The sequence below is a fragment of the Stegodyphus dumicola genome, chromosome 10 (assembly GCF_044657685.1).
Source record: "Stegodyphus dumicola isolate Sdum_Otavi_A_Nest chromosome 10, ASM4465768v1".
NCBI classification, from domain to species: domain Eukaryota; kingdom Metazoa; phylum Arthropoda; class Arachnida; order Araneae; family Eresidae; genus Stegodyphus; species Stegodyphus dumicola.
Window position 1 is genome coordinate 143,793,013 of NC_140777.1, and position 17,156 is coordinate 143,810,168.

The 17,156-nt window shown below is 33.4% G+C and overlaps 1 protein-coding gene across 2 annotated transcripts in view; it reads right to left on the bottom strand.

Annotated features, from left to right (window-relative positions):
* The window catches only part of LOC118190756 (sodium/calcium exchanger 3-like), a 134,344-nt gene that overhangs the window by 15,945 nt on the left and 101,243 nt on the right, over positions 1-17,156 (bottom strand). For both annotated transcript variants that reach the window (XM_035361528.2, XM_085825632.1), the window contains exons 7-8: positions 15,917-16,098; positions 8,194-8,429 (exon numbers count right to left, since the gene is read on the bottom strand). In XM_035361528.2, coding sequence (XP_035217419.1) covers positions 8,194-8,429; positions 15,917-16,098 — 418 coding nt within the window. The remainder of the gene's footprint in view (positions 1-8,193; positions 8,430-15,916; positions 16,099-17,156) is intronic.

The window sequence follows — 17,156 nt, forward strand, 5'->3', positions numbered from 1 at the left end:
TGGTAATCTTAATTGGAATTATGAAATAGAACTCAAAGTAGTAATTGAAATAAATATTATAAAATTAAGAAACATAATGCTATCTTTGCAAAAACAAATCAAATAATAAAAATTGAAAAATTAATATATATATAATAAGAAAAAAGGGAACGTATATGAATATATAAAAGGCCAGAAAAAGCATTAATTAACTTACGTTCTTTCTAGTGGGATGGGGGCAAAGTGTTTTCTTCGGCGTCTTTCTCAGAAGGGTTGTGTCCGAAATTCCTTATCGGCAGCGGGGGCTTTGAATTATTTCAGGTGGCGAAACTTGTGAGAAGTAATTTGTCAAATAGCTCTTTGACAGTGAAAATTACTTTTTTCCTTTTCTTAATTTCTTCCGAGTTCCGACATAACAAGTAACCAGAAATTGATTAATTTCCATTCACTAGTATATTCAAAAAATTTTAACAGACGTTTTCACTCACATAAGAACTCCCCAATAAACGTCCCTCAAGCATTCCTAGTCCCTCCCATGTTCCATAAATTACTTCTCACAAGTTTCGCCGCCTAAAATAATTCATAACCCCGCTGCCGATAAGGAATTTCGGACACAACCCTTCTGAGAAAGACGCCGAAGCGAACACTTTGCCCACATCCTACATTCCCTTTATTATTATTATATATATATATTAATTTTTCAATTTTTTATTATTTGATTTGTTTTTGCAAAGACAGCATTATGTTTCTTAATTTTATAATGTTTATTTCAATTACTTTGAGTTCTATTTCATAATTCCAGTTAAGATTACCAATGTTTAATTTTTATACAAATAGTTTGAATTAACATAAAAGCGAGGGTCTCGGAGGACAATTACTCAAATATTTTATCAATTTTACTACATGAATTGCTTTTCACTCAAAATTTGTATTAGCGAAAATGCTTAATTCAGAATGAGTTCTTTGGTACTCTACTTTGGTACTAAATACCTTCACTTCACGGAACTTATTAATCAATATTTCTTTAGTAAATAAATTATTATTATCTTACTTTGCAGCTATTGCGCAAGTATTAGAATAACTTGATTTCGAACTAAGTGAATTTAAGTTCATATATATATATATAAGTTACAGATAGTTAGATATACAATATATATTGGCAAGTATATTGTCTATCTAACTATCTATACATTTAGCTAGTTTATTATAGGAGTTGCATATTGTACGTACGTATGTATAATAGAAATATATCAGATCATTTATAGCGTTTCTCTTCAAGAATGCATTTATATATCTTAAGTATATAAATGCATTCTTGTAAAGCACAGAAATTATTCCATTTATAGAATGCAGAGATGACCCAAACCTGAATGATAATTTCGTTCAAAAGTTTACATATAACAGAAAGTGTCGAATAACAAAAGAAATTAGTGTTACAAAAGCCACGATGTAGACATCTTTATGTTTTATCTAAAAAACGCACGAACTTTACCTGGAACATAAATCAACGTCTTAGCAAACAAACTTGAAGTAAATCATGAAGTAATCATCAAATCAAATCATCAAATCAAAGAATTTAATTTATCAAATCATCAAATCAAAGAATTTTTTTTTTTTTTTTTTTTTTTTTTTTTTTTTTTTTTTTTTTTTTTTTTTTAATGTCTGAATAGAAAGCGTGTACTAGTTGGAGTCATCAAAATATTTTCATTAGGCTAGGCTTTTATTTTATGCAATCCGGGGGGAGGGAAGGAAAGCACTTAGGTTAAATTTTTATTCATAACATTTATTTCCCCGAGTCTAATATATATATATAAACTTCTAAAGTTAAAATTAAATTGGAATCCAAGCAAGGCAATTCCTCAACAATATTAATAATTGCAACCGCGGATAAGAGGTTTAACACTGTATCTAAATATATCAAAATTAAAATAAGAATTTAGCAATAGAACAAACTCGAATAATAAAAATGCGAAAAGGAAAAAATATACAAAATTATAAAAATGTAAAAATTAATCTCCTTTTACAAATACTAGAATTCAGAACTCTTCAGGGAAAAATGAATTAAAGTTTCATAAAAGGAGATTAATATGTTTCGAATACATGTTTCGTTCTTCTGGTTCATTTGAGATCAAAAACCGAAAAAAGATTCAATTAAATTTTCATTTAAGACATTAAAATTAATTTAAAACAGAAAAATCCAATCTCAAATGTATTCAGAATTTTCGCTACATACATTCGAAACACTTGGAAAAAAGAATAAAACATTACTTTGTGCCAAATTGACTACTCAAAAAAAAAAAAAAAAAAAAAAAAAATAAAATAAAACTTTACATGCGCAAATTGAACACTAAAAAAAAGGAAGGGCAAATAACATTATATGTAAATTTGACATTCAAAAGCATTTACAAATTAAAGAACTACCATTGGTATATCGCTGAGCTAGGCCTGTCACTACAGAGTAAAAGAACTAGATCTCTCCAAACGGCCATGGCCAGATTCAGAAGCGGGCATCTACGTTTCGCTTTGTGAACTAAGTTCAGTTGTTTTGGGCGCCTGTGTAGGTAGGTTACGGAGGACTGGAACGCCTGAAAACCCTATCCCAGTCTAACAAGTAGATAGATCTGTTTCCGAATATTGTCGATCGTGAAGTTGATGAAATTCAACCGGTAGGGGGGGGGGGCCTTTGCGTCTCCCTGAGATAGCTGTTGGCTGACCAGGATGATGTCAGCGATTCACTTGTGCGGCAAGGTATCCTAGACCTTGGTGTAGGCTTTCCTGTCCCAAGGGGATTAGTGACATATAAAGAGTAGAACAAATATATTTTAAATCAAATTGTCATTCAAACAACACTCAAAAATTGGATGGCCCCCGATTACGCGTTTCTAAACTTTTAATACCAAGAAAACAAAAAACTTTTCAGAAGAGATTTCTGTAAATAATATAAAATCTAATCTGAGCCTTAAACAGCTAAAAACCTTTTGGAACAAAACGAAAACTTACTCAATTCTAAAGACGACCATCTTTTTCCAAACTATGTTCCTTGCAAAAGAAAGTTGAATTCAAGGCTACTCTGAAGAAGCAAAAATTTCTTCTTCTTGGAAAAAGTATGCGATAGGGTTGAAAGTGTCCAAAGCAGAACAAAGTATTTTAAAGTATGTTCAAAATGTCCTAACCTGTTAAATTTTGTGTGTGGGGGGGGGGTGCAAAACGTTGGGTGCGGTCTGTAAAAATTATTACCGACGAGAAGGGTAATTGTCAACTCCAACGGGGCAACGGAAGAAACTTTCTAAAAGATGCACACGCACATGCATACATACATATATATATATGTATGTATGTGCGTGCGTGCGTGCGTGATGTAGTAGTTTTTGCGAAAGATGAAACCAGTTCACTCTACTCATGGTCGATGGAAAATACTGAGCTGATGGCTGGAGGGAAAATCATGACTGCCTTGATCCTTAAAACATTTTTATTTCTAACAGGAAAATCTCTTCAGAAATACATTTTCGCTTAAATTGATATCACACTAGGTATGCTAAACGCGCCCCACAATTTCCGTATACGCAGTTTACATATCAGATAATAAAGAAAGAAGGCGAAGTCAGAGATGTGGTTTGTTAAAGCAACAGCACGCGACAAAATAGCGATGCGTACTAATTGTGGTCGTATATATAAGGCGAAAAGTCTTTGTTTTAATCCTGAGCGCCGATTGGGCTAAAGATTCCGCAATGTACAGCAACTGTAGGGAAGGAGTGACGTGACATGCTGCACAGCGTATGTTTGAAGAGGAGATGTGTTTAATTAAAATTTATGAATTTAAATGTCTATTGCCTGTTGGTTCAAATTAAGTTTAATAATTTTGTTTAATATTTTACATTTTAAATATGCATTTCTTTCTTCGTAAAAACATTTCTAAAACAGGATGAGTCTCCGAGTCCATGGTAATTGAACTGGAAATTTACAAGAAACTCTAGAAGCCCAAATCTAGAAATATACATTTAGGAAGCATCGGCCAAAATAACTTCAAACTGGGAATTCTTAAAAATACCGTATTTTGCATACAACCAGCATTTACGCTGAACGAGAGGAATTTCTCCGTTTCTAGAATATTTGTGTTTAAAACAGGATCCGTTAGATAGATAAATCAATAATCTGTCTAAATGCATTTAATTATATAATTATTTAAGTTATTTTTGTAAAAAAATGTCAGTAAATGTAAAACAAATACAGCCTGTCTAGGAGGACTACTAAGGGTATTAGATAATTTCGGTCATTTCAGGCAGATAATATTTAATTCTAATGTTTATTTATGTCCTCCAAAATATTAATGATTTTCAGTGGTCTATTGTTTTTCCAGTGCCACTATTGATTTTTCACTGGACAATTATTTTTTTAGTGTGATTCAAATTTTAAATTGCATACTAATGCAAAAAAACATCCGTATTTTTGTTTCTTTTTGCATGGATTTGTGTGGCTCATTTTGTTCTTTTTTTTTAGTTAAAAGATATTTTTAGCACCACAGGTCCTCACTTTTTTATCCGTATCACTTTTCAAATAAAAGCAAGTTGTTGCTAAATGTTATCACCACGTATTTTTTTAAAGGTATCAAAAATTTTTTTAAAAATGCATGGCGACACAAATAAAAAGATATTGCAACCAAATGTTATCGCCATATATTATTTTTAAAGAAATAATATAGCTAATATAAATAAAATACGTGGCAACATTTAATAATCTATCAGTAAATCTAAAAATATGTTTTTTTTAAATATTTTGTAATTTTGCTGTTGAATTTTATGTAGCATAAGTGCGAAGAAAATGTTGTTTAATCAACAAAGTTATAAAATCAAAAAGTTAATAATTAAAAGACAAAAAAAAAGTGATGTAAATCATTTTACTAAGAAAAGTGAACATTGATATAGTGAACTGGGAAAAAATATATATATATATATATATATATATATATAACTTATAACACTTAACAGTGTATCGGGAATTCTAAACATAAGTTGCTTTTTTAAAAATTTTGTGATTTTGCTCTTCAGTTTTATGTACCATAAGTCCGTAGTTTCATCGGTTGTTAGAAGGAGTGAGTCTAAGAGCAGATTGGTAAACTGCGAACTCTGCGAGTGCATAAAAACCTTAATAAACCCTCTGGTGCAACGTTACTATCTTAATGCTTTCAAGATTATTTTTTTAAAGCATTATTTTAGGATCTTACCACTGTGCAAAAGTTCCAAAAAGGAAATTTAAAACTTAAGAAATAAATTTGCTATTAATCCTGCAGTTCCCGAATCTTGAAAAGCAAAATATTCCGAAACATAAAATTACTGCCCGAAGAAGTTCGATATCATCTTACTGAATGGCAAGTGTAACGCAACTGCACCTCTCTGCAGCTGAAATTTGTTTCAATGAATTAAATAATAGCGACATGACCTTGTCAGATATTCAATAACCAGTTGTTCCTCTACTCTACAAGAACTTACGTCACCCGTGAAACATTTCAACATTTGCGTAAAGTAGTAAATATCTTCAAAATGGAATAGTAAGAAGTATTCTTATTTTATTCACGGACATAACAATAATTTATTTCCACTTTGCAAAGTGCAGCGGGAAAAAATATACGCTGTTTCATTATTTCTTCAGTTAAATAACAATAACATAAACCTAACTTGGTCTACATATGATTGGCGTAATGCTGCGGGACTGCACAAACAAGACAACGACTGCAATTGTTTTAATTACCGTACTCACTGTGGTTTGGTCATAACAATGTCCTTTAAATAAAAATACCTAGTTTTTTTTTTTTTTTTTTTTTTTTTTTTTTTTTTTTTTAAGCTCAAAGGGGCAATGTGCCCAAAAGGGCTATTAATTTCGTTTTGACATTTTGCGTCGGTTCACTATCACAAATTGTTGCCACCAAATATTTTCGCTGTGTATTATATTTAAAGAAATTAAATAATGAAAAATCTGCATGAATGTATGTATGTTTCTCTCACTGTGAAAAAACAACGGCACCTAGAGATATGAAATTTTGAATAACGTAGTCCTCCATTCGAATATGGGCATCTGGAAGTCCAGATTTCCAGTTTTGAATTTGTTTTGTTATCTATTTCATATTTTGTCAAACATTAAAGAATTTTTGATAAACAAACTCACGATTTCAAAGCAAGCAATGGCAACACTAAGGGAAAAAAAAAACTTTTTTATCTCCAGCACGCGAGGCTGTGTATCGGAAATTCTAAGGATATGCTCTTTTAAATAGTTTGTGATATTGCTGTTGACTTGAATTTTATGGTTTACGTGTGAGAACATGGTATTTAATAAATAAAGGTAACACACAAAACGTTAAAAAAACGCCTCTTTGTCGTTATATAAAATCTGAAAGCTTTCAGATTTTTTTTAAATCAAAATAGTTATTTTAATTTTTTAATTTAATTATTTTGGCCTTACTGAAATTGTACATTGTTTAGCGCAGAAACAGATTGTATATCTTTTAACATTTCTCGAAACACGAACCTGTCATAATGATGTCACGAGAGATATAAAATCAGTTTACTTTTTTTTAAAAGACCAAAACGGGTGTTGGCTTAACTAGGCTACTGGTATCAAAATCAAATTTTGCGCTGAATCACTGTAAAAGGCCAAATCACTTTTCAAATTGATGCTATCAAATATTATCCCCTAGTATCATTTTAAAAGAAATTAAATAATGAAGAATCTGCTATGAATGTATGCATGGTTTTCGCAATGTGAAAAAATGACGGTACCTAGAGCCATCAAATTTTGAATAACGTAGTACTCCCCTTGAATATGCGCACCTGGAAGACCGAATTTTGAATTTCAAATTTGTTTATCTATTTCCTATTTTGCCAAACTTTAACGAATTTTTGATTAACAAACTCAACTATTTCTAAGCAAGTTGTGGCAATACTCTACGGAATAAAAACATTTCTATCTCAAGCGTGCGAGACTGTTTGTCGGAAATTTTAAAGATATGTTGTTTTTAAATATTTAGTGATTCTGCTTATTGAATTGAGTTTTATGTGGTATAAGTGCCATGGACGTGATATTTAATAAATAAAGTTAATACACGAAACTTTAATAACAAAAAGTAAAAAAAAAAAAGTTTTGTAAAGCCATCTTAGTAAAAAAAGCCACTTTAGCAAGAAAATTGAACATTGATATTATGAACTGAGAAAAGGCAAGTATGCCAATACTTTACACTGCATCCAGATTTCTAGCAGCTATGCTGCTTTTTTTTTTTTTTTTTTTTTTTTTTTTTTTTTTTTTTTTTTTTTTTTTCAATTTTTGCAATTTTTCTCTTGAAGTATATATGGCTTGATTACGAAGAAAATTATACTTAATAATAAAGCTAAAAAGAAAAAAAAAAAAAAAAAAAAACGGAGGGGTTAGCAGGAGAGAAGGCAGCAGCGGGCTGGTAGACTGCGAGCTCAGCGAAAATGTAAAAAAAAAACCTTAACAAACCCTTTTGGCTTCTGTTAAAATCTGAAACTTTTCAGATTCCCCCCTCCCATGTTTGTATGGTATTATTTTTTAATTGGGCGTTTCAGATAAATCTTTAGTTACAACGAGAACAAACTGAATTTCTAATTAAAATAAATATGATCTTGAAATACGCTGGGCGTTTGTGCGGCCAGTTGCAAAAAAGGGTTATTGTAAAAAAAAAAAGAAAATATATAAAGATTTTAATGAGTTTAGTTCGTGTTAGCTCATTGAGTCCAACTCGTAAAGATATAAAATGATTTGAATAATAACTAAAGTATTACTTTCTGAATTACATTGATTTAGTCAGTCGTTCAAGTCCAACTATTCTCCACTTCAAATGTAATAGAAAATATACAATGAACTGTAGTGAACATTTCAGCTGATTGCACAATTTCCTTAATATGACAACTACTTTTAATCACGTTCCAAAATTGGCCGGAATGAGCAAAAATGTTTTAAAGCTTTTAGTTTTTAATGGCACAAAAGTATCTTTATTGTTTAATGTATAAATCAGTCATATGGAAACCTTCCATACGTCCTTAACTATTTCATATTATTCTTGGTACACTATTCTATTGTTCTGTACATATTGACAGTGATGATATAACCTCAGTTATCAATCGTTTCATTTTATTTGCTTTTTTTAATGACTTATGGAAAAAGACTTAGTTCCCCTCCATTATAAAGCGGAAACAAATTCCTTACCGTCATCATTTAAGATGGTGATTTCCATGATGCAAACTCTTCCAAGCATCACTGTACCCACGTCTTCCGGTAAGATGCACAGCTTAAGGAAAAAAGTCTCGTCTGGTTCCCACTGATTGTCGTCCACGATCTCTACGTGGATCTCCTTCTCCGTTTCTTGGTCTGCGAAAGTCAGGACCTCTTTCAAGGGAACGTAATCTTCGCCAGCCACTGCTGTTCCCTCTATAGTCTCCACTCTGTGAATATTCATAATTACATAAGGTTAATTCATGCTTTTTAAAAATTTTTATTTCTTACTGATCTATCATGAGGACTATAAATAATATCCTTAGGGAAATTGTTCAGTGTTAATAGGCAGAAATTTAAGACAAAACCTGGAGGCATGAGCTTTCTAAAGTATCAGTTGCTCCCGCCAAAGACACGATCGACACACTGAAGAAACAGATTTTCATGTTTAGAGATTGTGAACACAACTATATACAAATCTGAAATCTGTTCAAGCCTAAACTGTATGTTATGTGTAGCGCCGAAATGGATGCCCCCTCTACCCACACCAAAGATTGACGAACGCTTTTGCAGAACATACAGGGTGCGGCAGTGTTCATAGCGTAATTTGACTTGCGTAGCACAATGACTTACTGCATGAATGCGCGCCAGCTCGTGCCTCATTCGTGTACTAATGAGCTGCCATTTCGAGTGTGACAGTGATATGGACCGGTGGAGTGCACAGCATCGTGCTTTTGCTGTTGAAAGTTATTTCAAGAATAACTATTCTGTTATTGCTACCCGGCGTCTATTTCGGCAATATTTCAACTTGGGACGCCATGGGAAAGTTCCAGATGGACAGACCATTGCGACAGACATGTCCAGGTAGAGTAATTTCCCGTTTTGGTGACATTTCCTGGCCGCCTCGCTCACCTGATCTTTCATGTGCAGACTTTTTCCTTTGGGGCCACCTGAAGCAAGAAGTTTTCCCAACACGTTGTGCCACCATTCCTGAATCGCATCAGAACTGCCGTCGGCAATGTCTCAAGGAATACGTTACGCCGAGTTATGGCAAGCTTCCAACGCCGCCTAGATGAATGTACTGTGCAGAGGGGGCATCATTTGACAGGCATGATATTCAAAAAATAATCCACGCAATGGACAATGACTTACATATTAGTAAATGGCATACCTTTAACTATTAATTGATCTAAGAGGTAATAAATAAATTACAATTACTGCCTTATGGTGTGTTTTTAATATCCTATTATGAACGCTGCCGCACCCTATATTTGAGAGATAATGATAGATGAAAGGACACTTCAAAATTCATCAAACTGAATGAATTTCAAGATGAAGCACTATGCACGATTCTTTTATTAAAATTATTTATTGTATACAAATAGGTAAAAATAAATAAGGTAAAAATACTAACATTAATTTTCAACAACTTGTAGTGTTCCTCTCTTTCATCTATTAACTCAGAGTTGAGGAACCTAATGAACAGCTAAGCGTAAACTTAAGAAGAATAGAAATAGAATCGTAAACTTAAGAAGGGTTAATTACCCTTTATTGCTCACAATAAAGATATACAGACGGCCGCTTTTTCAGGATGTACAGCAAACCTTTCACTTGGGCTTAAACTCAAAAGTATAAGAAATAAGAATATAACTAATGACTAACTAAAGAGATTTAGCCGAAGTTAACACAAATCTAACTAGTTGGCCCCTAAATATCGAATTATCTAGCGAAGCTATCAAGGGCACGTAATACGGCCGAGTGTAGTAGCAGCTTAGAGAGACGTAGCCAAAAGACAAACGCATGCTATTCTGAAATTGCTTCTCTCTCTCGAAATCAGTGGAACTTTGACTTAAATACCACTCCTTCTCATTTGCATTTAACGCAATTCTAAAAACTCATTATGGTAAGGAATTGTAAGCTGAAGCTAAGAGAGATAGGAAAGGTGCATAAAAATAACTATTATAAACTTAAGATAAACCTTACAAACCTTTAAGTAACATTTTTTATTGGCTCTCGCTCTCTTTTCCATCTCCAAAATAGCAACTTCTCCTAATAAATCACTTTAGACGCAGACACTTACCGAAAGCTTCGGTCAATAGAACTTTTGCGAATTGAAACTTAAAAGCAGGCAGTGGGGAAAAAAAGGCAGATCTATAATTTTGGCAAACTTTCGATTGGAAACTGCGTATTTCTTGGTCTACTTTTATAGCATGCAAACCAGCTTCTAGTGCCTTTTTTGCTTACTTCAAAAGTGAACATTTATAAAAGAGAGACGCACTTAGCCCCGATTTATCTGTATCTGGAAGCAAAATAGTATGATAATAACAAAAGAATCGCTCAACTAACGCATGATGCGTCTGTAGCATCTAAATTATTCCGATCCTCACATGACTTTTACATAACCCTAATGATGCAGGCACTTTCAGTGAATAATAAAGCTTCAGTCAGTACTAATTTCAAAATTTCAAATAAAAGCTAGCCAATCGGAATGAAGCTGAACCAAAATTAAATCACTCTGAACCGATTTTTATCTTAGATACGTCGCATTCTCTTTCATCTTCTGCTTTTCTTCCCACCTTAATTTTCGCCTGTTGCTCTTTTTCCTACCGAAATAAATTGTTGTTAAAACTGTAGAAACGACACAAATGTGAGTATGAACGAGCTTGCAGATTGCGCCTGTCACGTTGTGTAATTAATCTTAAGATTATGCTCCTCAAGAATCTTAAGTGTTAATTTGGCAACTACAACTGCCACTATCTTTTATGCACCCACTTTCCGTCGCTGTAAATTACGATATCTGCTGCGTCAACAGTTTCTGAATTAGCACATACTTTTTACCCCTCCCGTTTGCGCGTTTTTAATCCTCCTATAAATATTGTATAGTAACTAGTAAATAAAATGTATAGTCACATACTGTAAGCAGAATTGAAAAGAGAATACATTTTAAATTCATATTAGAGTTTAGGACTCAAATACAAAGTTTAACCTAATCTATCTTCTTACTGCTATGTTCACAGAAAATATTCCTAGGTAAAAATGCGATGTCCTTTGAGATGTTGGTAATTTCGTTTTCAGCGATTCTTCTGAAAATTTGAAATTTTAAGCGCAATAATAAAAAAATCAAGCTTTCAGTAAATTTTTACGGAAATTCGATATTTTTCTATGTATAAATTATAATAAACGAAAGCGTTTTATGAGAATTTCAGTAGCAATGATTTACCACGTATTTGTTTTGCGCTCTTCAATATTCTGGAAAAATTACAAATATCGAGAATTTGTCAATATAGTGGATAGGGAACTAATAAAACAATTTAAATCACCCTATGGTCAAGAACAAAACGACCACTGACTTGAAATCTTTAATCTGATTGGATGAAACGTGTCTACACTGCATTGAAACATACCTTATGATATAGATTCATTCGGAAATGGTGCAGTTTAGATTGATGCGTTATAAATAGTTACTATTTTTTAGGACAGGAAGAGGAAAGATCCAAATCAAAATGAAGGACAAAGGGTTCATTTCCAATTAAAGTTAGAAATTTTCTTTACACATTTTTATCTTACACACACACACACACACACATATATATATATATATACACCATATTTGAAAGCTAAAGCGTGATAATGTATATCATTATTTGTAGCACCTACGGAAATATATGTTTTTAACGTAGGCTTTTAATAACAACAGATAAAAAGTAATAACTTATATAACATAGATTTTGAGTCAGAGATAATTTTAAAAAATGTTTTCCATGTACTAGAACTGGAATCTAAATTATTCGAGGCACTTGATAATTAGTTGTCCATTCCCAATTTCTAATCGCCAATAAATTATTTAGTTATTTATTCGTTGATTTAAAAATTAATTTCATTAGGGCTTAAATATGCATTTAATACATAATTCGCTACAATATGTGCTTCCATATATTTAAACTAAACTGGGCCGCCTAGATTTGAAAGTGATTAGTGACGTTGTCTGCCATAGCGAAGGGCCCAGGTTCGAATCCCGGTGAAAACATGTATAGTATCTGTGCGGTACTCAAAATATACGACGAGCCGAAAATCCTCTCGAGAGGTTGGTGGTAGGGGAAGATCGGTGGAAGACCCTCGCACCCGTTCCCCCGAGGTGCTCTCTCTTAAAACTGGAGCGAAACTAATCAAAGTCTGGTGTGGTGTGGTGTATTTAATTATGGCAAAGCACACGAGGGATGCCTTCGTGGAGGACTTGCTGGCTCGTATACACGTTACACATGGGGAAAACCACGAAAACGCCCATGCAGCCAGCCCGTTCGCGAGATTAGAACCTCGGACCGAACTACCAGTGTTCAGCGACTTTACCGCTCGGCCGCTGGTGGGCAATCAAAGTCTGACTGTTACCTATACGGTGCTCAAGGCTCTTGTCAACAACAAATGCAATCTTCTATTCCTTGCTACGATAAAATTCGTGGGCTTGTTCTGATTACGTCAGACAAATGAGATTAGTCACCACAACAACATCACAAACTAAACTAGTATCTTGTGAGCACCTTTAAGTATTGCAAAAAACGACGATGTTAGACAAGACACAAAAATAAAGAAGAATTAAAATAAAGTGCGTGTTTTCGGGAAGTTTATACAAGTCATCAACTTTTGTTATGTCACCAGCTATTTCCATCAATATAGTTTGTGTCTTTTGTTTAAATACTCAAAGGAAAAATGGTGACAAATACAACATAATACAGCATGATATTTTTACGGAAGAATGCCAAAATAAATAATCGGTATTTGTAAAAACCGAAATTAGTCATTAAACAATGGCTTTTCACTGGAAACTGAGGAAAAGTGTTGTGATGGATGAAGGACATCATTATTTATAGGAAAATGAGCACAAATCATCAAAAGGAAGATCAATACGCATTACTCATTGCATTTTTTAAGAGACGATTCCCACATACATCATTTATTTTGCTGATGGAAAAGAAGACAAAGGTCCATCAGGTTCCTATGTCATGTTTTCCAAAGCTATTATTCTTAAACAGTTTGCGATCTTATCACTAAAGAAGAAAGTAATTAGTCATCTTGTAAATAGTGAGTAATTATTGACCTCAAAAGTATTCAGAGAACAATTTACTTTAATGGACTTTGAAGAATATTAAAAATTTATACTTCAAGAAGGAATATATAAAATTTTCAATTAAGATTCATTCACCGATCTGTGCTATTAACTTATATGAAAAAAATAAGTCTAATCATTTCACAATAGTATTTATTAAATAGGGAAGGGTCCGGCAGAAAATGCATACATGATTCAAGAAACAGTTTCTATGTATCAGTTTCGAAGTTGAATTATCTTTACAATCTCAATATGGTGTTTGCTCATCACAGGTCGGTACTCTCGTGAATGTTATATATATGACGTATAACGTATTACAGTGAATCAAACAGAACTTAGGGGACCTTGATGAACATCGTGTAACGCAAGAAATCGGTTATACTGGAGGTCCTTCGTCAAGATATTGCAGTGGCATCTGCAGTAGTCCCTGCGGGCATGTTGACCTACGCGTTCCATCACCGTTCTTAGTTATGCTATGCGTCAGGTCGCTAAAACTGCTGCCACTCTAAACAAAGCTGGGCAGGGACTGTGAGGTCTGTGCCCCCACTGAGGGGTCCCCAAGGCCCAGAATATCCAACTTCGAAAGGTTCGCACCAGGACGAGGGTTCTGGCTTCGGCGTACTGCCACTCTAAACACTCTAGGTAATTCTACAGGCACATCTTAAATTGTGGCGGAGCGTACAGACATCCTGGCTCCGGTACTTCTTAATTTTCGAGATAAATCGCAATTCTAAGCAAAGTGCATCGGAGCCTTATATAAGAGGGCTCCAGTATTTTTTTTACGTAACTGAACCGCAATTTCAATTGAAATTATTTTGATTTCGAAAATTTTATTTTAATAATAAAATAAAATTAAAAATCGATTTTAATTTTTGAATGTATGCCTCTCTTTCCCTGGTAAACCAGTTCTTGGACGGAGGATGAGACTTTTAAGGAAAGAAAAGCAAAAGGCATCTTCTTAAGGAATTGCAGTGAATTTGTGACGGCGAGTAAATTTTTCGCTCCAACGCTAGGCTTTGCCCGCGGAAAAGAGCACCTGCACACTTTTTGTTACTTTTTTCTCAGTTAACTTTCGGATTCGGGGAAAATCTTTTTTTTTTTCCGTGTCACATTCTGTTTGGCAGTACGGAACTCGAGTAAACAATGGTACGAGGATATCTCCCTGTTTCTTTTGATATCTATGCATTCTCGGTTAAAATTTCCTTCACACTCTTATACTATTCATAGCATTCTCTCTATTCTCATTAGTGAGGCTTTAACCGTTTTAACTTCGTTTACTGGTGTGCTGGAAAAGAATGGTCTTTGTTTCTATCATAACTAGAGGTAGTACAGTTATCCGATATATGCAAGGCTTAAATTCAGTCTGAGCCCCCTTGAGTTATTGCTTAGTTAAGTGATATTGTAATTCAATCCGGGACCCCATATAAGACGAGGTCAAGTATTTTATTTTATTATTTAACTATTTGCCTTTACGTTAATAATCTATTAAATTTTTATTTATCTCATTACTTTTGATTGAATCTTAATTATTTAATTATTATTAATCCAAAGGGACTTTATTCCTGAGGGACTATTTTTTCCGTTTTGCGATTTTGTGCCGAATCACTCTGAATATCTGTTTCACTTTTCAAACTGTTGCCACCAAATATTATCACTTTGTATTATATTTAAAGAAATTAAATAATGAACAATCTGCATAAATGTATGTATGCTTCTCGCATTGTGATAAAACAGCGGTACCTAGAGCCATCCAATTTTGAATAACGTAATCCTCCTGCGAATATGGGCATCTGGAAGCCCAAATTTGAAATTTGGAATTTGTTTTATTATCGATTTCATATTTTGTAAAACTTTAACGAATTTCTGATTAACGTAGAACATGATAACATAAAGGTAACACAAAAAACGTTAAAAAAAAACATCCCTTTGGACGCAATTTAAAATCTGAAATCTTTCAGAATTCCCCCCCCCCATTCCTAACTATCTTCCATAGAGCTCCGGTACTTCGGACTTTAGAAATCAAGCCTTGTGTATAGGAAGATTGCGTTAAACTTAACCTAATCTATGTTATGTATGATTATATTAATTTATAATTGAGTTCGTTATTAAGATATAAACAAGAACTTCTTTTCATTGAAAAATACATATATTTGTTTTTTGACGGGCCTTGAGGTATGAAAATATTAAACATAATAAGTTGCAAAATACGAAGCGTTACGCTGTAATTTCTACAAGTAGTATAAGAAGTTGGAAATATCTTCTTCAGTTTCACACGTCTGGATGCGCTTTTTTATATTGTCGGACGTTTTTGTTCTTGGAATAATAACTGATGGCTGCGGAACGTCTTTAATAGAGATGGAACATTTGAATCATCGAATCGCACGAATCTTAAAAGAGATTCGAGATTCGAAAAATCCAGTTTTCTCTATTTTTGAGTCGTTTGAATCTTTGGAATTATAACCTAAAACACCATGAAGAGATTTGAACCCAAATCTCTGGAGAGATCAGTTTAATTGGCGTTTGATATAAGTTTTATCACAAAAAGAAAGTTGAAAGACAAAGGGACATGTATTTGTACCATTTTGCTGCAGTTATTTCACCAAACAACTATCTTACCTGCACCTAGCAGTACCAGATATTCTGCCGTGCCTCTTGACTTTAACTGTAACGCGGCCTGCGTTTTCCATGACAGCAGCAGTAGCAGCCGCGAAGTTCAATATGGGTATGTCTTTCTGCTCTGTGGGAACGGCTGGTTTCCCATCTACTTGATCTCCCTCTTGATCCAAGAGATTGTATACCTGTAAATATCAAATACATGAATCATTTCACAAAGCATTTCAAACTGTTCGATTTGGCCTTCTTTGCCATGGTCACTAAAGACAAGATATAAAGACTGACATCAAAAACGTCGTTTATTACTTAAGATAAACCTCATGATGAGCTTCTTTCACGAAGGATAAACTGATGTCGTAGATACGCAGAATTTTTGAATGGTTATTACAGGTCGCATTCTGAAAGTTTATGTTTATGTTTTTGAAAAACTAAGTATGTCCTTCACATACTATAATATTGAATAGATTATCCAAACTTATAAAACTTGTTTGGGCGGCTGTCGGTAATGTACCTGTGTGGTGAGCGAAATTCTTCGATATCTTCCAGTTGCTATCTACCTAGTACTCAGTAATTTCATTCTTCATTTCTCTAAGATTTTTCATAATCATTATTTTTGTATTCACGCGACGTACTTTAACTCCACTTTTATTATTCCATTGCCTTTATTTCATTAATTTATTATATTTCAGTTCCATAGCAGAAATGAAAAAGACCATTTTGCGAGTTAACTACTCGTAATTATTCCCTGTAAATGTAAAAGAACTGTGCTATTACTTTAGAGCAAAATTATAACTATAGATTGTTTAAAAGAACGTTGAACATTAAGAGAGATCTGCGAATTATAAGCAGAAGAAAGCAGCATTAGGAATTTACTGTTTTTTTCTGTAAGCATTGTTTGAGGGATCTAGTCTTCTTTACTACCATACAATGTAACTAGATTGACTTCAAATTATATCTTGCGACTTTCCTCAAAGAGTTGAAGATGAATACAACAGGGGAAGAGTGTAAAAAACTCTTTTATTGAACACAATAAAGTTTTCAGACGGAACGGACTTCCGTGCTTGCACAGTCAACGATCACTTGAGGTAAAGAACTAAATAGATAATGTAACAACTAAATTCAAAGGTAATTAGTAGTGCAAGACTTCAAAAATCGATTAAACTTAGCAGGCTATTATTCGATACATGCATTAAGTGTAAATAACATTGTTCAAGATATACCCTTATTATCAGGCACATGGTAC